Source organism: Poecilia latipinna, unplaced genomic scaffold, assembly GCF_001443285.1.
Source record: "Poecilia latipinna isolate Pla-1442-1.1 unplaced genomic scaffold, P_latipinna-1.0 Scaffold765, whole genome shotgun sequence".
Classification (NCBI taxonomy): Eukaryota; Metazoa; Chordata; class Actinopteri; order Cyprinodontiformes; family Poeciliidae; genus Poecilia; species Poecilia latipinna.
The window spans coordinates 170215-194578 of NW_015113381.1; the positions used below are offsets into that span (position 1 = coordinate 170215).

The window sequence follows — 24364 nt, forward strand, 5'->3', positions numbered from 1 at the left end:
TTTCTCCTCTTCCTGTTTCTACATTCTTCCAGTTAAATTCCTCTTGTTTTAATCATGGTAAACATCCTCTTCAGTTTTTTTTTCTTTTTAATGATTTGAGTGAGAAGAAATTCTCATTGACATGAAATAGCAATTGATCATCGCCACGCAAATTAGCCCCCACGTAAGCACTCTGAACCTGCGACACATTAATCAGGCCTGAGCACTGATTTGTTAGCTGCAGAAATCCAGTTGTTCCCGTTGGGCCAGTTGCTGACAGCCGGCGCGCAGGTGAAAGGAAGAAAGGGAGGGACTGATCGGGCCAGAGAGGCATGAGAGGAGGAGAAAACCAACAGAAACCAAAGATGACTGCGTGAAGCAAAATGGATCCAACCAAGCCCAGGTAAAAAGCTGAGATTTCTTTGTTTATTAGGAGAAAACGATGGTAAAAAGGCTCCTCGTACAGTTATTTTCTTTATATTAAACCACAGTCCTGTTGGTGATCTAGTCTAGAAACATCAACTCGTCTTCTGGATTTGGTGAAACGTTTACAGAGACTTTAAAAAGCTCAACAAACCTGCATTCATGAAGCTTCATTAATGACTTAAAGCTACAAATCTACAGTAGCGACATATACCAGATGTTTTTGGAGACTTTGACAGTCGCTGGGTTGCTGCACCTGTTCACAGGTATTACACTGTGATGAAGGCATTTACGTCAATCCCTTTAAGTTTGACAGCATAGCAGCAGCTGATTAGTGCGGTGTACTTGTCTCCATTATGTCTTCTTGTCAGTCTCTTTACTTCTCACGCTGTACAAAAATCAGCATAAATACGACCTGAGCACTGAGTTTCAAAAGTGTTAGTTGTCTTAGTTGTGATTTGCTGTTTTGAGTTTCCTTGTTATAAAAGTATCTATTTTGCAGAAATAGTTTACTAAAATCCAGTGAGCTAAAGAAAATGCCTCACAGTCTGGACATCTTTCATAACAGATTGAATGTGATTTTAAAAAGTCTTACTTGGTTGGAGATGCAAAACAGTGTGCGAGTTATTTCCTCTCTTTCCAGGACAGATTGTTATCTCTGTGCCCTACTTCTGTTTTCCTGTTCCAGCGTTATCTGCTTTATTTTACATGTATTTCTCCCGTCAGACAGTAAAACAGTACTTTTAAAACTTTCATCCTATTATTTTTGCTGGTGTCTAGAAACTTACAGGATACAGTATGTATCTTTTAAATTGTTTACATTGAGTGGTACATTATTTGAACTCATATAAGAGGCTTATTCACCAAAATCCACTCATATTTATACACTAACGTTCAGATTAGTGAGCAACTTGCCCCCCAAAAAATCACAAGCTGACGTTCACCAGACATAAACATATAGTCACAGCTGCACTCACAGGGGTTTTCTTGGAAACTGTAGCTGAATAACCATAAAGTTTTAAAGAGAAACCCTGTAGGATCTGTCTGAATTCATGATGAATGACTCAGCGTTTGGCGAATCAGCAATTTTATTGGTTAATTAAAAACTCCTGCACATGTTGCAGACTTCTTGTAGGTTGTCTGGCTGAGTCACATTTCCAATTTGCCCAAGCCTTGAAGTGCCATCTGAATGCATTTAGACTAAACTAGCTGAATAATTTTACGCCTTGTCAAGTCGAGTCTGATACGAATCATTGAATCTGCATTAATTTTCCCCGGCGTGGGAACTGCAGATGAGCCAAGGCGATAGACGGTGGCACTGTAAATAAAACAGAACAGTTGTGTTTTTTAATATGTCGTCCTGAGACGTGACGATCACATATGGCTTTATTAGGGAAAGTTATAAACAGTTACCTCTGGGTGCACTCAGTATAATGTCTGAGTGGATGGTGCACAAAGCGGCAACAAAATCAAATATCTGATGATGTTCCTCAAGAGGAAACACAACAGGAACAAAGTGAAGCCAAAACATCAGAGCAGAGATGCGGCTTTAGTATATTCAACATTATGTAAAATGTATTTTTAACTGTGTATTTTTAATTAGGCACACAAAGCTTCTAAACCCAAAGGAGGAACTAAAAGTGTTTTTACACGTGACAGATGACTTGGCACAGGACCCATTTTGATTCCAGCAGCTTCTTCTTTGGTTGAATCTATTAAAAATATAAAGATAACACAGTTTAAAACAATATCTTTTGCCAATAAAGTGATTCCAAAGCAGCTATGAGGACAAAATTTGGAATCAAAAAGATGATCAATCTAAAAAGATGCATTTCTCAGCTAAAAGTCATTTTCTCATATACTGTATTTACTGTAAATAGATTTTTTTTTAAAGTAACTTAATCTATAATTTTTGTTTTAAATACTGAAATAGTAAACCTATCTACTCAAGCGATGTACAGGTTAAAACCTTATAGTTTCAGGCATTTTTGTGAACTGATCAACAAGTAATCAAACAAGCACCATCAAAAGTGTGTAGATATTTACTTTTATTAGATACTTCTTCTTTTGTCCTCCATTTTGTTCACTTTCCTCATTTTATGACTACAAAACAAAACAAATTGCCTGGTCCTGTTCAGACTCAAGCGCTGGGCTGAAGAAAAGTAGATCGGGATCACTTTAAAATGTTAAAATAAATAATTTATCTTTTAGTACCAGTTTTAATGCTACCATCTGTTTTCATTTACTCTGAAATTTGGTATGTACAAGCAGACATACCAGAACTGCAGCAAACCACACGGCGACCCACTACCATTCTTTCATGAGTTAATGAAATATCTGCAGCCTTTAAGCACCACAGTCTGTCAATAAGTAACGCTGTGCGCCTTTCTTCAGCCTGTCCACAAAAATGCCGTATGTAAACAACGGGGAGTTTGAGTCAGTAATGAAGGAGATGGTGCAGAGACAAGACAGCCTGAATGGGGAGAAGCAGAAAGACGCAGAAACCAGAGAGACGGATGTTGTGGATGGGCTGCCAACGGACGTAACGCACCGCAGGGGGTCTGCAGATAAAAACAAGTTCAGCACGTTTGGCCACCAGGCAAGTAGAAAATATTAATACCTGATTTTTACTTGCATATCTGTAATTTTTCTGTAACTTTTGATGGAGATTTTCCCTTCCATGTCTGCTACTTTTGATCCTCTTCTCAGCATTTAATATATTGTCTGATTTATATGAAAACCAATTATGTAATTATTTTATTCTAAAAGTATTCCTGTACTTATTTAATTAGCCTGTTTTTAAATTACTCTAAAACAAATAGTGAAATCCACATATTGAAATGCTCTTTCATTCTTTAAATCGCATTATTTAAACTTCGATGCGTCTTGCAGCTCTTTAATTTTCAAACAATATTTCATTTGTGATACTTGTGTGGTACGTTTTGATTTAATACTTTGATCGGATCACTTTTTCACATTATAGATATTGTTGCAACATTGAAGTGTAAAGTATGAAATCCTTGAAGAAAACTTCCATAGCAGAATTGAAAGTGTAGGTTTTTAAGAAACATAAGAAGCATTTAATACTTTTAGTGATGCACTAACATTGCCTTGCACAAGAATTCAAAAACATTTTGTTACATTGCAAGCATAAAATTCTGGATATTTGTATGTAAAAGGAAAACACTGTTGCATTTTTTTATATACTTTGATATCTCTGATTAAAATCTAACCCTCCTAAGCAAAATAATAAAATAATTTAGTACATCAGGAATGAATGAAGGATCAATTTATGTCTAAATTGTCCTGCATAGACATGCAGCTGTTCCTTGAAGGCCTCGGAGGTTTTTTAGAGAACATTGGAGCAAAAACAGCAGAATCAGAGAGAAAGTTAAAAAAGGTTTAACATCTCAAGCTTGAACATCTGATGGATTCCTGTAAAAAGAAAGAGAATGCTACATCTGCAGTCCTTCCAAGACATGAAAATCCACCTGACCAGACAAAACGAGCCACGACTATAAATCAGAGAAGCAGCCAAAAGGCCCGTGGTTGCTCTGGAGGAGCTGCAGAGATCCACAGTTCATGTAGGAGAACAAATCTGGCTATTATGGAAGAGTGGAAGAGCAGAATACTGTACATACTACATACTATGTATGTAACACATCAGGTCTCACTGAACACACCGCAGTAAAATATGGTGGTGGCAGCATCATGCTGCTCACCTTCCAGGTTAACAATGACTCCAAAAATACAGTCGGAGGCATGAAAAGTGCATTCATGTGTTAGAATGGTCTAGTCAAAGTCTGGACTCAAAATCAATTGTGAATCTGTGGTGAGTTGAGCTATTCAGAAAACAGGAATGGGCAGATATTCCAGTGTCTCGATGTTTAATGCTGATAGAGACGAACGAATCCCAAAACACCTGCAGCTGCAGTTCAACGTGGTTCTGCCTCCTATTGAAATGCATCCCACTGAATTTTATCCATACAACTTGTGTTTCGCAAATATATAAGTTACGCTCTGCAGGGATGGACATTTATCGCATCGTTTATCATTTATCGCGAAAAATGTCTTGTTGTTTCCATGATAAACTTCAGTTATTGATGGTAGATAAAAGACAAAGCTGATAGTATGATCAGAAATCCTGTTTTTGCGATTTTTTTTCTACTGTTTGTTGCATGAGAGCGTCAATAAATATCAATAAATTTAAAAATATGATTAAATGCTGTCGCTGTGAGCAGCTTAGTGGTATAAATCACACTTCTTTAAGTAAGTGGCATGCCTGTTTTCCTGCTTTGAATCCTGTGTTATGCAATCACAGTCATAGAGTTACCGAAAAAAAATAAGTAAACAATAGTTTTAAAAAACATAATCTTTACCACAATAATATCACTAAATATCGCGATAAAATTCTAATTTCAAGTTGATTCTCCGGTAACAATGAAGCTTATAGTCGCAACGTGACGAGGCGAAGGCAACCTGTGTCTCATTTTCTATTTTTGTTCACACAATCTCAAAGAATATTTCTACAATTGTTTTTTTTTTTTAATTCCACGGCTTATAACTCACTAATTATTATTTTTATTTTTCTAGAGGAGAAGCAAGATGAAAGCCGTGACTGACTTTGCAACTCTGAGTAAAGTAAATTCGTCAGGAAGTAAATCCAGAACGCCGCTGAAGCAGGTGTTTGGCAGCCAGGGAGTGTCTGAGGTATTGTTTGGTCTCTTATTCATCAAGCTACGATTCTCACACACCGTGGGACAGATACAGACCTGCTCCAGTCCTGTCCACCCACACGAAAACTTAAAACAGTGCAGCGCTACTTGCTCTGCTTCTCTAGTTTTCTTTTTATGTGACCACAAAAATTCATAACATCCTTTACTTTCACGGGAACTGCTGGTGCTGGGTAGCATTAATGCTTTCTGCTCCTGTGTGCTGTCCTCTTTCATAAACAACATGGTAGGATTTATTAACCAAACATCTGGAGGCGTTTGCTGTTCCTGCCAACCTGAGCTGGATCTGGAAGGAGGAAGTTCAGGGAACGGCACTGGAGAGCAGCTGGACAGAGCTGGTGAAGTCTCACACAGTAAGAAACAGTTTTATATCTTTTGACACGTACACAACTCGGACGTTCTGCAGAATATTATCTGAATAAAATGTTTGCTAAATTTAGTCCTGCTGAAGTTTGCTTTTAAAAGGAAGTAGGAGTATTTTGTTTCCCGTATATCCTCATTGCCTTCTCCGCTCCGTCTGCACGCCGCACGCATTCCACAAATACACTTAGCTACCACTTTGTTTTATCTGATTCAGACAATGGCAAAGAAGCAGAGACACCAGCAGGCGGCGCTGTGGGAGCTTGTACAGACTGAGCTGATCTACATCAACAAGCTGAAGATCATCAAAGACGTAGGGCGTCGCTCTCCTCCTGGTTTTATCACAATGCGTGTCAGAGCTACAGGATGTTTAACAAGTGTGTGTCTGGCTTTCACAGTTGGTTATTGCCGCTCTGGTCCACCTGCACCAGTATGACGTTCTCCAGGAGGTTAGTCTGCAAAGCATGCAACTGGAATATCACGCATATATAAAATATGCAGGCCTAGTTTCCACTGCTCTGTTCTGCTTAGCAGCAAAATACACAGCGTGAGCTGAAAGAAAACACAACAACATCAGCTGCCGGAACGTTGGTCCCCACAATATTTCCACTGAGAAGACGGAAACTATCGCAAAGGCCAGAGAGTTAAAAATTGAACACTGGTGTTTTGATTCTCCTTCCTCCAGGTGAAACCCAACCAGCTTTTCTCCAACCTGTCCTCCATCCTGCAAGCTCACCAGCTGTTCTGGCAGGAGGTGGTTTATCCCATGTTACAGGAAGTCAGAAGAACGGGGAAACCTTTTGACCCCATGAGGCTAGAGGCCGGTTGCCTGCAGGTATGGACTCATTGTCTGCAGATCTACAGTGACACACAGTAAATGATGTTCCTGCCCAGCAGTTAAATAAATGACTTATTCCCACACCTTCATTTTTCCACTAATGGTTTATGAGTAGGCTATTTGCTCATGGTGCAGACATGGGTTTGATTGTTCCACATAAGTTTGAATTCATCTGATAAAGTTGACTTATTCAGTGATGTGCAGTGCAGAAGTGATCTATCCTAAAGGTTGGTTTAAATCAAGGCTGTCAAACTCAGTTTCATTTTGGACCATATAAAAAATCTGAATGTTCTTAAAGGGCCAGTTCTGCCAGAATATACTGATAAAATTAATTCAACTGCTAAAATATTAATAAATAGCAGTCCCTCCAGGATTTTGTAATTGTTTTTGTGGCATTTTGTAATCAAAATTACATATTTTGCGATGCTAATTTAGAAATATTTGTAAGGAATTTTTATACTTTTGCTTATGCATGATGTTATATATGACTCTTGTTATTACTCACCGTATCGATCACAGTCTAAAGCCTTGACATCAAGTAAGACTGAGTCAATTAAACCCGTTTTTTACCAATTTTGAAAAAAGAAACTGCTGTGAAATCAGAAAAATATGTGGGGATCTGTTGATTTTGTGTGAATTTAAAGGATTTGTGAAAAACTGGAGGGACCTATTGATGCAATGTGGAGTCTATAGGGCCACATAAAAAGCTACAGCAGGCCAGATTTGGCCCCTGAGCCTTGGATTTGACACATGTGGTTTAAATTGTGTTAAGTTTGTTTTCGTGGGGCTCTTTATGGCGGTCAGTATCTTACCTGCAGTAGAGAAGCGCTCAGACTTCAGATCCCCTTTAAACATGTTTTTAGCTGCACATTTTATTAGATAAAACACCAAATATCCATTAATATGCATTAATATACACAGTGTAAACCGTTTCGATACCAGTGGAGAAGCTAATATTCACAGTCTTCCTTATTTCCACTCTTTGGGAACAGCCAGTCAACATCAAGGAAAGTAAAAGGCTCTCCTTGATTAGCTCTTTTGCAAACAACTGATAGCTTATCAGCTACAATTGCAACTAGATTTTTTAGCTTCCCAAGCTGCATTTCTTATTTCTTAGAGGCATTTTAGAAATTCTTACCTTCCTAAAATACTGGCATAAGTAATTTTTTTTGTCAAAAATGATTTTAAAGTAAATTTTAAAGTCACTTTTTGCCAAAAGATGATTTAGTTTAAGCAAAAAAACAAAAAAAAAACACTTTTGTCAAGAAATTACTTAGGCCATTATTCTAGGAAGAAGATGACATGCTGTATAATTTTCCAATAGGAGAGTTTGACGAATACTTTGAAGTTACGTTACACAGAAAAATCCACAAATATTCAACCATGTAGGCATATTTTCACCAATTTAACAACAATCTGAATACATGGTACAACAACAGGGTTTGTGATGCATTTGCGCAAGCCGCATATCAAATTAGATTTGTATGCGACGTAAACACACATTTGAAACTAAGATTATAATCTCTTCCTTCTAAATTAATGGATGAAACAAACCCACGCATGCTTCTTGAGCAAGGCCTTACTGGAACCTGGTGCCGGTTAGGCCCAGTTTTGCTGTGTATGGAGAATTATAATGAAGTAGAGAGGCAATGCCAGCATTTAAATCCAGATATGAGTTGTCTTCTGCTTTTGCACCAGTTCCACGAGCGCTTCACGGCCTACCACCATTACTGCTGGGAGGAGGAAAACAACCTGGAGTTCACACGAAAGCAAATGGAGAGCAACCCTCATTTCCTTGCTTTTGTGCAGGTAAACCAGCAGCAGTATCTACAGAGAAGACAAACAGTCACACCAACACTGAGAGAAAAACTCCCACACTTAGCAACTTTTACTTTGGTGAGATCCGTTTTCAGATCAGGTAATTGTGGCGCTGTGGTTACTGACGTTCTTGTAACCTAGTAGGAGGCCAAACATGGGAGCTTTATGTCAACCAAACCACTTTTCACGCCAACATCTTCTCCAAATGATTCAGATTGCTAGATCTCCAGCAATGGGTCCTGAACATTCAGCTGGAAAAGGGGACTTCAGGACCAGAATACGACACGCTGTCACTCTTCTCAGCTTCACTTCTCACACCTTTTGTTTCCAGGCAAACCTTCACTTCAGCAGGAAATAGTCACTGAGACGTGCTAAAAGGTGGTCCAAGTGACACAGAACAGGAACAGCTAACGCTTTACACTGTCATAAACATGACTTAACACCTTCCATGAACATGAATGAGTCTTCATGAATGTTTACGACTGTTGTCACGAAGCGTCATTCAGTAAATAATGGCACTTTTAATGCACACCTGCATTAAAAGTCCATTAAAAGTATCAGTTTTGCATTAAAAGTGTCACATGCATAAAGACTCCTTCATGTTCATGACATGAGTTACGTCATGGTTATGACAGTCAAATAAAGTGTTACCTTTTGATGCTACAAAAGACAAATAAAATCTATATTTTTCCATGTACTGTCGTCAGTACCTGGTATGCATAATGTCTTGCATGAATTACTGCATTACTGCAGTGTGTCATGGAGGAAACCAGTCTGCTGAGATGCTAAAACGTCATTTTTTGTTTTGATAGCGTCGTTCAGCTCCTCTGCATTATTGAATTTGCTGTCTTTCATTTTTCTCCGTAGTGAGGATTTCAGGTCAGACCAGTTTGCTGGCCAATCAAGCACAGTCATTAAAGCAGGTGTTGCTACTTTTGGTTGTGTGGGCAGGTGCCAAGTCCTGCTGGAAAGTTAAGTTGTAGTTTCCGTGAAGCTTGTCTTCAGAGGGAGACAAAAAAAACAAAAAAACTGCTTTACCATTTCCTAGCAAACGGCTGTGAAGATTTCTGACCCGTTAAAGCTTAGTGGCCCAACACCAGCAGATGACGCGACTCAACAAATCGTAACTCTCTGTGGAAACTTCACTCTGAACTTGAAGCGATTCTGTGCCTATACCCTCTTCATCCGGACTCAGACGTTTACTTCCAAGTTAATTGTAAATGTTATTTTCATCTGAAAAGAGGATTAAGCAACAGTCCAGTTATTTTTCCCTCTGTTAAACTTTAAAAGGTTTCTGGTGTTGTTTTTGGCTTCATTCGAGGAATGTGACGGTTGTGGCTCATATCCGGGAAACGCCCGTGTGTGGTGGCTCCTGAAGCACTGACTCAATTCATTTTCACTTCATTAATGCAGCATAGCACCAACTCACCACAAATGTTGCCTTTAGACACTTAAATAATTTCAACTCAGATGCGTCTGCATGCGCTGAGAGTACGCTTTTTCAAATATCAAACGATGAATCTCATTGTTTTGGATTTTGATTTGAGAGACGATGCAGAAACGAAACACACAATAAGAAACTGTCCATCCAACTGAGCAGATATTTTTGTGTTTTTCGACGTGTCCAGTGGGTGGAGAATCATCCTCAGGGGGAGCGGATGCGGCTGGGAGACATGCAGGCCAAACCACATCAGAGGATCACAAAGTATCCCCTGCTGCTCAAAGCTGTGCTCAAAGAAACCCAGGAGCCTCACGTGCAGCGGGCCCTCAGAGCCATGGTGAGGCCTGGTCCAGCGCCAGCTCTTCTCTCCCTACAGCTGCAGATTTACCTCACACATCATGTCTCTGCTCCTGCTTCTCCTCAGCTAACTACTGTGAACAGCTTCTTAGAAAGTATCAATGACTTCATGAAGTATAAAGATGAGCAGCTCGCTCTTTACACCTCTGCACAGAAGATTGAAGGATATGAGGTGGAGGGAATAAATGAAGAAATCGACAAGGTAAAACGGCTTCACTTTCAGGATTTCTGTAAATAATTTGATAAATATTTTTGTGTTAATTAGTACAGATCTGCTTTTGAGTCTCGTCGTCGTTTTGTGTCGTTCTTTTGTTGTTTGTTTGATGGTATTTGTGATCATTTACAATGATTTTTTTTTATTATTCTCATTGGTTTTGTTTAAATTGTAGTTCTTTTTTTATTTTCAGTAATATCCACTTTATTGCTGCTTTGTCCCTTTCTGTCTTTATCAATTTCAGTTAAGCCCCCTTGTGGTTGCTGGAGGACATGGCAACAAGCTTCAGCAAAGAACATTTTATTTTTAAGATGTTTATTACTTATTATCTTTAAAAACATAACAACACGATAACATTAACACTGCAGCTCTAACAAGAATGCAGAAAAAGCTGTGAGATTTTTTTGTTAGTTTTGTGCATCTGGAAACAACTTAGTGTGCAATAAAATGCACTTAAACCTCTACTGCACGGGCAACCTTAAAAAAACATAGAGAACTGAATATAACAGAGATGTTCAAATCTTTTTCAACTTCTAGGGTTTATGGTAAAAATAGGACATAATAAACAAGTAATCTGGAAGCTAAAGGCTGTTGTGGTTGACAGATTGTCCGGGACGCCTGCCGCTTTGACCTGACGTACCCCATCAGAGGAGTGGGCTCCAAGGTCGTACGCAAGCTGCTGCTGGAGGACAACCTGAAGATACGAGGCAGCAAGGTGAGCGCAGCTTATCCTGGCAGCTCCTGTCGTTTTAAATCATTAATTCCAGTAAATATTTGACAGAAATGTTTATCTTTTTACCCACAATGTACTGCAGACGGAAGTGGTGGCTCTTCTGTTTTCAGACGTTCTCCTTCTGACCAAAGTGCAGAAAAAAGCAGAGCGACTGAAAGTGTTTCGACCTCCTCTGGCTCTCGACAGAATGAACTGTGTTCCTCTAAAAGATGGCAGTGGGTAACACTCTCAACGGGACGATTATATCCGAAAGTTCTGCTCAAGTCCGTCCCGAAACCATGAGGCTTTTGTTTCCCGTTTCCCTCAGACTCCTTAGTCCTGGTGGAGGTCGGTGAGCTTCAGTGCATGATGAACGTCACCATCCTGGTGACCAGCAACCCAGAGAAATGCTCCACTTGGGTCAAGGCCATCAAGACAGCAAAGGTAATCAAATCCTTTGGTCTCATCTGGCTTTCACATTGTTACTTTAGAAATTATTATATCTGTAGATATTAAAGAACAAAACATTAGCACTAAGAAAATTGTCTGGTTTGTGCAGGAGAAACATTCTTAATTGTAATCAATCAATTAATCAAGTTTATTTATCAGATTTCATCAACACAGCAGTTTGTGGCGTTTCACATTGTGGAAACAGTTTAAAAATTCACAAACACATCACATTGTCAACAGTTGTGAAAACCAATAACAGACATTAGATTTTAAGTGACACTGTTAACATCATTCATCTATTTACTACTGTTCAAAAGTACGGAGGCCCCAAAGGGACATGGGGAAAATTTTTCTTTTCCGTTACCTCGCAAAATGTTTGTGTTTCCTCTCAGTAGGTTTTACGTTTTATCGCAATAATGTACTAATCAGTCCATGCAGGATAATTTAGAAAGACTGAAAGTCTTTCTTACGGTGGCCATTGTGCTTTCTGCTACAATATAAGGTTTTCGTAAGGTTTTCCATGTATGTGTAGTTTGTTTGTGAGATATCAGAAGTTTTATATCTTTTTCTTGAGGGTAGAAATACAACAAAACCTATGTGCAAAATGCAAAATCCAAACAGGTTAAACATGAGCTTTCCATCTCTTTCCATCCCTTCTAAGATGTGAACAAGAAAGGTTTTTGGTTAATAAAGGGCCGTTTTCATGTGCAGTTCCATTTCTATGATCACAGTAAACAATATTTGCTTATTGCAAATAAAAGAAAAATTTAAAAAATTCCCATGTCCCCTAGGGAGCTCCGTACAAAGCAACTTTGAATAGGTGGGGTTAAAGTTGATTTAAAGACAGAAAATCCAAACATTCTCTGAAAATGTAAAAACACCTTCAGAGATCGGGGGGATATAATACACACCCAAGCAAGAGCTTTTAATGAAGTTGTTCAGGATTTATTCTTAGTTGACTAATTTATTTTTCCAGTTTTAAAGGAAGTAAAGCCTCAGAGCATCACCGAGCCACCGCCGTGCTTCACTGTGGGCCTGCAGTTGTTTTTAGGATATGTTTAATTCTCCCTCCTCCAGATTTAATGCTGAAAACTCTGGACGGTTTGCTCTGCAGAACAGAATCCCCAGATCTTTTTTACCTCACACTGTAGCTGTTGTATGTACTTTTCTTGTTCTTCTGGGTTACTAGTTAGTGGAAATACCTCTGAGTTCAGGTATGGAGCCCTTCAGGGTTTAGCACTCATTCATTCAATACATACTTCACAAGAACAAGAAGAATCTGTTCTCTCTCCCAGAGCTGCGATAGCAAAATGACATCTTTATGTCTCTGCATTGCTTGTTTGATCGTTCAGGCAGCTTGTTCTTGACACAAATTCAGTTCAAAATATTTAATATTGTGTGATTGGTCTGACATTTGACGTGGCTCTGTTTGCTACACTGACAGCTCTGCACTGAAGGTCTATGCTAGTATGAAAAAGGGCTTGAGAGAGGATTGTTTATGCTGCTAACATCTGTGGCGAATGCTTTCCAACAAGAGGAAAAGGAAAAGAGTTTCACCTCCAGAGAAAAAGATCCAAACTGTAAAGATTGTACAAATTTTACAAAATGTTTGAGACATTTATCAGAAAAACTTCATAATTGCTGCATTTTGGATTTTCTCAAAAGCATATTCTTTGCAATTGAAAGATTATTTTTGGTCAGTCTAATGAGCATTTTCAACAGTCTAATTTAGAAAAGTGAAGCTTTTGTGTTTATCCAAAATTAAAAACAAGTAAGTTTAAGGTTAGTTTTTGTGTTTCTTGCTGCTACATTAAGACACCATGCTGTTCAATAGATAAAATGATTGTAACCTGTATTTTAATAGTATTTATTGTTCAAACGCTAAATGTTGTATCCTGATGGTTGCAAGACACCTCCTAATTCTGCTATGAAAAATTTACTCTAGGAAATGGATCATTTTGAGACAGTAGCGGTCTGAAAAAGCTGGAATTTGTGCTGAATTTGAATAAAAACCTTGTAGTTTTAGCGTTAATGCTTTCAGCTAATTTATTCCTGCAAACACCCAGAAAATTTTTCATTTTGTCTACAAACCCTAAATTGCAGGAGGTGGTGGAATGTTTTAGCTGTGGGTCTATAACAAAGACCTGGAAGTGTTTCAACCCGTAACAGAAAGAAAGGATGAATATTTGAATTTTTATCATTTCAATCACATTTCTGTCCAAATAGAGTGCTAAACCTGTTGATAAGTAGTTGAAACTACACTAACTCGGTGTTAAATGCTTCTTTGTTCACTGTTACTTTATCAGGAAGATCTGTTGGAGATGAGAAAGCAAGAGGACGACAGACTGGACAACGTCAGGTCACTTCAGCAGGACACCAAACCTGCTGTAGACGTCAAGGATGATGACATGGAGGTAGAAGAACAACCTCCCATAACGTTAAGGCTAATGAATGAGCTTACTGATGTGATAAATAAAACTCCAACTGTCAATGGATCTGAGGAAGCAGATCAGGATCAGATGTCCCCTTTAAGCTCTGGATTACCTCCTAAAGTCCCCTACAAGCCAATACGCAAGAACATCCCGACTCGACAGCCAGCACGCAAAGAGCAAGAGTGGATAGAGATGGGAATAAGGAGAAAACATCTGGAGGAAAATGAGAAAACTGCTGAGACTTCGATGATGAATACACAAAGTACTTTGAGGACACGCGGTGAGCTTTCCAAACCCTATCTTTTTGGTCAAAATGAAGGTCTAGGAATGTACAACCCAAAGAGACAACCCATCCGTCTAATAGATGAACTCCCAGCTGTTGACTACCCGACAGATGAGGAGGTCACTTTTCAAGTTCCTCACGAACCAAAAATCATGTCCAGGCCGCAGTTTGGAAAACCACCTGTAGAGAAACGATTAATAAGAAGCAACTCAGATATTCAGTTTGTGCCACAGGACGCCGGTAGAACCTCTTCCTCCAGCCAGTTTGGGGATCCGGGAACTCCTCCTGATGCTACAGGCTTCCCCCAAAACTTAAAGTCCCCTGGGTTACGGAAAAGGAGGCCAGGCAGCACCAGCCAGGGCCCACCGACTCCGACATCCAGCTTCCTCAATGAGCCGACACTAACTCTGACGGCTCCCGACAGTTCAAACTCCGAGTGCAGCATGCAGGTAAAGAGAAGCTCCCTTCCTACTAAGTTTGATTTAGACGTCCATCTGGGGGTCAACCAGAAGCCGACCAAAAGCAAGCAAGCTCCAAACCCGTACCCAAAGTACTACTCCGACGCCGAAGCCTTTTCTGAATCTGAAGGGTCAGGACCCAAATTCCACAATAAAAAGTTTAAATTTAAAGACTTGAGGAGTTCTTCCAGTCCCAATGTGCTCAACAGAGGAGGGCAGCGGGCTCGCAGACCCTCGGACAGCTCGTACCCTGCAGAGGAAACTCCCAAAACAGGATACACCCTGAAAGAACGCACCTCACGAGTGGAGGGAGTCTTGGAAAGAGCCAAGGAAAGGGCAAAAGACAAAGCTGGAATGAAAAGAGACAAACCGCTGCAAACAAACCTGCAGTACCTGCGTCCTTCCTCCCCCTTTAACAACGCCCCGTCGCCAACGCCCAGCGAGGGCGGCAATGAGACGGACCTGGAGGAGGTGGCGCTGATCAGACCCAGAACCCTCACGGTGAGCACAGGATGGAAGGAGCAGCTGGTGGACGGCGACGAGGACGACAAGAGCAGCGGGTTAGTAGGACACACGTCCCTGTTTGACGTACATCTACAATCATATTGTACTTCAACCAAACATTTGTGAAATTTGAACAAACTTTAAAGGGAACCTCGTATGTTTTCATACTTCCATTTTGGCTTCAAACACTTCTAAAATAAACACAAGCTCCTAAAAGGAAAAACACCCAGCCGTTTTCTGGTAAAGGAGCTCAAAACAGAACAGATCGGGTGAAATTTCAATATCAGAGAATAATTTTGAGTATTAGATGTAATGAACATGTTTTCATAGCCCACACTCCTATCCTAGCTTTTTCAAGGAAGCATAGTAGGTCACCTTTAATGTTTTTTGGTGTCTGGAAAATGAGCCATTTCAAAAAACTCCAGATTATTAAGTCACAACGGACGTTGCGCCATTACCTTGAAAAACATGCTGAGCTCCAGCATGTTTGGTCAGCTGGTTTTACCGCTATATGTGCTGTACAATGGCTGCTGGAAGTGTTTTGTCATTAACTTACCCTCAAGAAATCACTTCCTGCATTCTGGTTGTCCAGAATGCAGGAAGTGAGGCTCCAGAGGCTCTACTTCTGCTTTTCAAAGATGTATGGTTACATAATTGTACATCTGTTTGCAGCCATTTTCATGTGTGAGTTGAGTTGGGGGGCCAGAAGCAGCTTATTTGGTTTCAAAGTGACAAGAGACCTTAAAGTAGCTCAGAATCGGCGGACAGATTATGATGAAGCTGTAGAGAAGTTTAAATATGATTAGATAAAAATCCCAAGCTCTGTACATCATAGGGTTTTTCAAGCTGATGTAAAAGAATGGGAAAAATAAGACATGATTAAACTTGATTGATTGTTTTGGGGTGTTTTCATGAAGCCAGTAAGACTTTTATTCAGTGAAAAGGAATGCCAATCTTAGTGGACAGAATGTGAAATTTGTGCTTACTATAGTTAAACTCTCTGCATCAAAAGTAAGAAAAGTACAGATATGTATCAGTTTTCATTTATCCCATGTTTTTATATAAAGTGGATCTTTGCACTTTACCTTCTCCATCTCAACTTTATCTCCTACCTGAATGCATCAAAGAGCTTCAAGAGCCACAGCATTAATTATAAGTTGCATTACAATCAGTTTCATGGCAATACTTTATTAATCTTTATTCTTCATCTGCATTGTTTGTCAGTACGAACTGACAGTTCAACACTGAAAGCCACAGAATAAATATAATCTAGAGCATCAACGTTTCCATTGGCCTCAGTGTTTACAGACACTCTGCGGTGATGTTTGAGCTTCATGGCCTGAAAAATTTGCATAGCTGCTGATTATCTGATGCACACTGCACTAATGCATGCACAGCATGCTAGCTCTGCCACAGTTAGCTTTCTCTCATAACTTTGGACTCGATGTGAGTTTAAACTCCGTGGTGTAACTTACTGCATGCGTCTGCGTAATTAGCAGTACAGTAATGGCTGGAGTTAAAACGTCCTGATCTTTCTGCTCAGCAGCAACCAGGGGACGCCTACTCAACGCATTGAGGTGTCAACGACCGCACAAAGCCAGAAAAAGCTAGTTCAGATTCCAGAATAGACAAATAATACAGATATATTTTTTTAAATGGTTCTCATTCATCCCCACTTTCTGATGCTGCCCTGGGCAACAGCATATATGACCAAATACTAAATAGTATTGTATATTTGCGCAACATATTCATGACAGTGATTTCACATTGAACAATGATGTAAACTCCAGAGATTATGACCCACTGTATTGCATGTTTCAGGTGTTTTCCTCCTTTAAATCACTTAATTTCTGTGAATGCATCCGATTTCTGTAGAACTGATTATGACATTAAGGCATTTTTAGCCAGAAGTGTTAAAACAGGAAGATGTCTTAAACATTCAGGGTCTGGGACTGTGAAACAAAAACCACCACATGCTTCTTCTCCTTCCCACAACGCTTGGTTTTATGTAACCATCATATGAAAACAGCTACAGCATATCTGTGCAGTTCAAGGTGATAAGACGTTAAATGTTTGCATGATTGCGTTAACATTTCTGTCGCTACATTTTTTAGAAATTCTGACTCTTTTCATTTGTTTTAACAACTGGAGTGATTGAAACTTGAAGCTTCTCTTTTTTACAACTTTTTCATCCAGTTATTTCAGTGTGCAAGCTACATTTCTCCCAACTACAATTTTGTTGCACTTTGGAAAATGTGATTTTGAATTTTTTTGATGATTTCAGTTGCATTTTGCATGTTTATGTCGTGTTGTAGTTTCCTCAAAAAGACACAACAGTCCATAAAGTGTTGCTATTAGCAGATACTTTAATGACTATTTGACCTCTTAATGATCTGCAGCTTAAAGTTCACTCTGACCACATTAGTCTGGCGTTCTCAGTCCTGCTTTGGAAATGACTTGTTGTTACCAACATTTTATTTATGCACTGTCAACTTGTATCTATTTGACTGCTGAGCTTTAATATAAAACGCTGCTGGAACATTTTGTAAAATTTATTTCTCAATCTGTCGCTCCGTCTCGTACTGAGATGAGTTTTTGAGGAGGAGTGGGCCGGTAATCTGACATGTGAGAATGGAACATTAACAATTGCTGCCTTGCTCATGTTTCTAACCACATCGCATCCTGAAGTCCTCATTAGCAGGCTGATTTGGTTTAGGTTTTTCCAGAGACATTTAGGTAAAAACATTTATTTGATTCAGAAATTGGGCGATGTTTTGTATTTTAAGCACTTTTCTTGTTTGCCTGATAAAACTTGTTGCCTGATTGCCATCGTTAGTTGTTCATCATGAATAATTTCTAAGAAAATCAAAAGTTTTTAGCCGTTAAAAAACTGGACCGATGTATTAGTTGCAATTCATCCCAGTACAAATGACAATTTTAATGTCTTAATTTTGGTTTATTTTAACCATTAACAATGATTTAAGAAAAAAAAAAACATAAAAAAATTAAGTCATTAAGAATGGAGCTCCAACTTATAAAAAAAAAAGTCAAATTGTTAAATATAATCAGATTAAGTTTGTCAGACTTACTTTATTTATATTTGTTTAACAAGACAGCGTAATAAACTTAATATGTTTACTTGGATAAACTTAATTTGATTACTTGTAACACGATAACTCATTTGTTAAAAGTTGGATCTCTACTGTCTTTTTACAGTGTTGAGGTTCTGTTGGTGACCCAGTTATTTGATTCAGATCTGCTGCAACAGAGATGCGTCTAAAAGAAACTGGCCCTCAGAGACTTTCACACCTCTTTAGGCTTTATTTATATATATTTATTATTAAAACATTTGCCCAAACAGTGTTATCATATTTAACTTTTTGTTATTTTTGCATTTTCATAAAGAATGTTTTAAAATGTATTTATTCATATATTCACTTGAGTTGAACTTAAGTTTTTTTGACGGGAAGACTAATTATTTTTAGAGATTTGGAGGTTTTTGAAGTATAATCAAGAAAAATGCATTTGGTGTTTTTACCTTATTTTACTGCAGGGCAACATTTAGTTGCATTAAAAATGTAATCACAAACTACAGAGAGATGAATTGAGTCAAATCTACCCAAGAAAACACTAAACGGTGCTGTAAAAAGACTTATTTAAAGGTGCATTTAGGTCTAATTTGTCTTCCTAAAATCTCACTTTAGAGAACCTAAATCATAATTAAATGTATTTTATTCATTAGTAAATGTAGGACTTAAACTGTTAAACTCTCCTGAGTCAGTATTTTCCAGAACCATCTACAGTATTTACAGCTGCAGGTTCATTGTGATGCTGCTGGTTTATCTTCTGGACTCTCTTTATGAATTAGCCAAAGGTTGCACTGGATTTTATTTAAAAGTGTTTTTTTTATATATTCGTTCATTTTACAGTTGTGTGTTTTTTGTGTGTGTTTTTTTTTTTTTTTTTACATAATCTCAACATAGCGACTTTTGCTGTTGTGAGGGATGTGGTTATCTTTCCGCTGTAATTTTCCTACAGCAGGCCTTTTTGCCAATTGTGCTCATTGAAAATATGAGTGAACCAAAATCAGCTGCTCTATAAATGGCAATATAACAATCTGCTGTCATGTCTGCTTTGTTTCAGCAACGCCATGACGGATGGCGAAGTGGTGGACTGGCGAGGCTGGTGCTTAGATGACGACGAGGTGATGGATCACCTGAGCCCCAGAGGGGAAGGACTGATGGAGGGAATCAGCCGGTCTCTGGCCGACATGGGCCGGCCAGAGATGTTCCCGGGTCAAGACGACGGAGAATACAGTCAAGTGTAGATCTGTAATCTGGCCAGTCCTGTTCATTTAGTCAGATGGAGAACTGACACCGAGCACAACATCTTGAGGGGAAGCAAACGCAAAAAAGCAGGAATGAAGATTCGTGTCGTCGCACAAGAAGATGCAGATTATGTTTTCTCAGTTTCTAGTTATATGAGTGAGAGTTGATGTGTAAAGTACTGTAACATAGTCAGAATCAAAAATGTACTGTATATGTTACCATTTTTTAAATTTAGATTTTAAGAGTATGTGTTATTTATCAGATGCGTTAATGTCTTGTCATTCAGAAGGAGAATTATGTACATAACAATTAAAACCAACTTTATTTCTGTTAAGTGCACTTTATTTTTCAAACACTTCAGACACCTTCACAATGGGCAAAAAAATCCACACAAAACCAACAATATTTACATCTGAAATAAAGTATAATTACAGTTTGAATTCCTTTATAGTTCCTGCTACAAAGTCTGCTATGAGCTTATTTACAAAATCTGTGCAAAAGAAAGCCTGTTCAGTTTGTTTTTTCATTGCATGGAAAAGACATTTCACTGTTAAGTAGTACTGGGAACGTCTTCCTGCAAAGATCTCTGGTCGAGTGAAAATCACTTTTTCACTCGATCTTTTTCTCTTTCTTCGCGCTCGTTGGAGATGGTGTGAACGATGGTCTCCAGCGCAGGATACTGCAGGATCCTTCTCCTCTGTGGAGAAGAGACAACATTCAGTTATTTCACATGACAGTTTAAAATTTCTGAAGAAAAAAAGCCCACATTTTCAAGATATTTCTAAATAAACTGAAGATTTTTTGTTTTACCCTTCGGTGATTCTTGTACATCTGAGCAAGAATCAACAGCAGAATGACGAGGAGAAAGCTGAGCCCGATCACGGTGCCTGTGTTACTGGAGACTCCTGATGATTTTTCTCCACTCAGACCAGCTAAAGAAGAAGAAAAAAAACAAACTGTGAGATTTCCCAGTAGAGATAAATCCCAGTAGAGATAAATCCCAGTAGACATGTGAAGTTCATATTTATTGTGGATCTTACCCATAAGGTGAACTTGGGTGGTCACATTCCCCAGAAGACCGTTTGTCCCAAAGTAGCGACATGTCCATTCACCAAAGTCCTCCTTCACAGGAACCGTCTGTCCGTACTGGACCGGTTCGACCAACTCGGTGCCGTTGATGTCGTAGCTCACGTGGACCCACTCATAGCTGGTGACTTCGCTTGGGTCGGACAGCTGGCAGCTCAACATCGTGGTGCCTTTCTTCTTTGACTTGACAACTGAGGAAAGAAGAATAAAAAGTTAGAATAAATAGACGATGGTGAGGAAATGAAGAGCTGATGTTGAAGATACTCACTTTTAGCGACGACGAGCTGCATCGTCTGGCTCAGTCTTCGTCGTTCTACGGTCCCTCCACATCTGTACCTGCCCTCATTTTCAGGCACGACCTCCTGGATTACGATGGATTTGTCCCAGGAGGACGAAGAAGCTGAACGGTTGTTGAAAATTTGAAACCCGCTGTCCAGCTTCTCCACCAGTGCCGCTTTGGGGGAAAGGTTGGGGGAGAAGATGCAGGGCATCGTGAACGAAGACCCCAACGCCGCATACAGCTTGGTGTCTTGTTTTGCAGGCTGGATTATTCCTGTAAAAGAAAAAGGGAGATGTTATAGGAGTGATTTAAATCACTACTTCCTCCTAAACTGCTTCAGCTGTCAGACTCTTACCTGCCACAGACAGCTCCACTGAGGCTTTCCATATGTTGCTGGACTTGTGGACAAAACAAGTCCAGGTTCCTGCCAGCTCATCCGAGGCCTGTACCTCTACAACTCTTCCAGTCTCCTGCACCTCTACAACTCTTCCAGTCTTTGACGTAGATGGCTGCCTGTTCAGCATCCAGTAAACTACAGCATTTTCAGGCCACGGCGTCACAGAACATCGGAGGGACACATTGTCCCCCCACATGGGAGTCGATGGAGAGACGGACGCTGTGAGGGAAGAAGGAAATAAAAATGCTTAATGATGGTCATTTGAATAATCAGTTCGCAATATTAGCAGAATTTCTGCACTTTAGAAGTCAACCTCAAGCATAACCTGCATCCTCCTAAGACTGGATTTTCTTCCCTCTAACCGTAACAAGTGTCAGAAAAACCCAAACCCAAACCAAAAGCTTCTTACCTTCAATGACTCGAAGCATGATCCATTTGTCAGTCAAGTGGCCTTTGATTTCCACCTTGCATGTGTAAAGTCCTGCATCGTCTTTGGTCAGACCGTTAATCTCTAGGCTGTAGTCACCTTTTCCAAACTTGGAGTGCGGGCATTGGACCCGGGAGTTCTCCCTGTTGAACCAGTTAGAGCCCCAGTACTGCAGACCGCTGCTCTGCTTTCTCCACACCGTGCTGCAATTCAAAAGAAGCATCCAAGGTCAGAGGTCAAGCACATGAACCGTCTATGCATCAGTAAGTTGATATATAAGTAATTGTGTCTGTGATTATCTAAATAACTCTGGAAATTCATGCAATAAATACACGTAGTGATGGATGGTCCGTTACTAAAAGGAAGAGGAAGTCAAACACTGATTGGTCTGATGAACTATTCAGATTTTAGAGATTATTTAATAAATAAGGCTTAAAATTGTTATTGTTTCATGACGGACTGCAACACAGCAAATATGAAATATACAAATAAACACTGAAACTATTATCTTTTTTACAAAATATAGAGATTTAAATTTTGATTCTGGAATCAACTATTTAATTTAATTAATTGATCACACATTTTTTTATTTGCTTATGCATTTAATTTTGATTATACCGGACATATGAATATTTATTTTACAAAATACTTGAGCTTTTTATTGCAACACTTTAAGTTCTTGCTACAGCTATACAATAAATAAATAAAATAAACATTCGGCTGTTTTCACATTTACTTAAATATGTATACATTTTTACTTAAAAGTTAAAATTAACAGCCATATTTTTTTATCTAAATCAATTTTATTTACATGATCACATTTATGATTTTTTAAATAAATCTTCTTATGTGATGTTTTGTGGCACTTTTTGCCCTGATTGATATTTAGGATTAGTTCGGTTTTAAGCAGAAATAATAATAATAATAATAATAATAATAATAATAATAATAATAATAATAATAATAATAATAATAATAATAATAATAATAATAATAATAATAATAATAATAATAATAATAATAATAATAATAGCAGAAGTTTCTTACCCTTTGCTCTCTTTGCTCCAGGTGATGGTAGCAGGATCACACTGTGCAGCTTCACACATGCAGGGCAACATGACCTGGGAACCCACTTCACCAACCACCTCTGTCATCTCATTTCTCACTACTAGAAATACAACGGAAGATAAACACTTTACAAACTGAAAACTCAGGAAAAAGACTTTAAATATCTGATCATTTGTTTAAAAAAAACCTTACCTCTTGTGAGAAAAACCATCATCCCAAAGATGAGACTCTCCACCAGCATCATTCTGATGTTTTAAATTCACACCCAGTTAAAATAAATCCTTCAAATCTGATCGGTCTTTTCTCCTCAGCCGTCTCTGTCTCTCATGTGCTTTTTTCTCGTTCGGCTTGTTGGGGTTTATATATGGGCCCGTGGGTGCAAGCGGAGGCAGAGATGGGTAGTTTCTCTGCAGATCACGTGACTTCAGGGAGACTTTGATGCGGTCTGGCTTTGTCAGCCTGGAAACTGTAAGACAGAGAAGTAAACAGGGAGTCCCACTTCCTCCCACGGATTCTCTCTATCTCCTTCCAGTTTCTGATTCTTCTAAGTGAGAAATCCTCTCCAACAATATGCGAAAATATTCAGTCTGGAAGCTCAACAAGTAAGGAGGTCACAAGAAAAGTTTTGACCCAAATCTGATAAGAAAGAAACCATCTAAGCACTCTAAATACATTTTAGAGGTATGTGGTTGATAAATAAAGACACGTAGGTAAGTTGATGAACTTTTACAAGGCTAAGTTTTTGTTATAATTTGTTTTAGTTTTCTCTGTGAAGCACAGTGGATGCTTTTTGTTTACAAATAATGTTGGTTTCATTCATGGAAGCCCTGGTTGTTTTTTTGAAACTGCAACGCCAAACACACCCGTCAGCACGGCGTCACTTCCAGTCATTTACGTTCACGCCCAATGGTTACCAAACCATCGACGTTACCAAATCAGTTCTCCACCAGCCGCCTGAGCATGAGAGCAGGGCTTAACGAACGACAATCTGACCCTGGTGGATATTCATGACAGTGAATCATCCCCTCCATTCTCATTTCTTTACTTTCCTTTTCGTCAGATCTTTGACAATTGCAACGGCAGGAGAATACGGGCCCACACTGTGAGGCAAAGGACTGTTTCACATCATAGTTTTACCATTTTTCATTCAGCCGCAGCCAGAAGGAATCTGATTAACTGTAAACACACTGAGTTTTGAGAATGCAGACGTAAACATCTGGAACGCCTGGCGATCACACATGATGTTTGAAAGATGACGCAGTTTAATGTTTCTCGTAGGTCAGTGTTTGTCACTCCTGGTATTATTGGAACCAATTTTTCATTCAAGTGGTGAAAAATATCTTCCTGTGGCCTCAAAGAAAACATTTATTTAAGGTTGAAAACCTTCCTCGGGATGTTTATTAACTCTTCTAGCTTTAAATTAAAACAGAACAGATTCTACTAAGGAAAATGGGCTCTTAGGATGGACCAAACTTTTATTATTCTGCACTGTAAAACATTTGAAGGTGGCTCGCCTGCTGCCTTTAAAATGCAACTTAAGTCAACAAGAAAACCGTATCAGTTTTAACTCAGAAATTAAAGTTCATAAAGTTGATTTAACAACAGGAGACAAGTTGTCTAAACATTGTCTTTTAAGTTAGTCAATCTTGAAATGTGAGTTTTAACTTAATGTTGCAATTTAAACCAAATAACTATTTCACTGCCCTCACCTAGTTAAAAAGCACATGTATGTGTTATTTTTACTCACAACATCAAGTTAAAATAACTGCTTATTTT

At 38.9% G+C, this 24364-nt stretch overlaps 2 protein-coding genes across 2 annotated transcripts; one reads left to right on the forward strand and one right to left on the reverse strand.

The window, feature by feature from the left end:
• Positions 1-285: 285 nt before the first annotated feature.
• Positions 286-19664, forward strand: plekhg6 (pleckstrin homology domain containing, family G (with RhoGef domain) member 6). Its single transcript, XM_015046145.1, has 15 exons — positions 286-382; positions 2797-3001; positions 4996-5112; positions 5366-5488; positions 5713-5808; positions 5894-5944; positions 6181-6330; positions 8032-8142; positions 9780-9929; positions 10017-10151; positions 10768-10878; positions 10979-11111; positions 11204-11319; positions 13632-15058; positions 19146-19664. The coding sequence occupies exons 1-15, from the start codon at positions 363-365 to the stop codon at positions 19327-19329; spliced, it is 3129 nt and encodes a 1042-aa protein (XP_014901631.1). The 5' UTR covers positions 286-362; the 3' UTR covers positions 19330-19664.
• On the reverse strand, positions 19632-22920 carry lag3 (lymphocyte activating 3). The gene is made up of 8 exons (XM_015046146.1): positions 22781-22920; positions 22568-22688; positions 21503-21723; positions 21052-21312; positions 20685-20969; positions 20371-20607; positions 20141-20262; positions 19632-20027 (listed from the first exon to the last, which is right to left on the reverse strand). Exons 1-8 carry the CDS (start codon positions 22830-22832, stop codon positions 19932-19934), a joined length of 1395 nt encoding a protein of 464 aa, XP_014901632.1. The 5' UTR covers positions 22833-22920; the 3' UTR covers positions 19632-19931.
• Positions 22921-24364: the final 1444 nt, after the last annotated feature.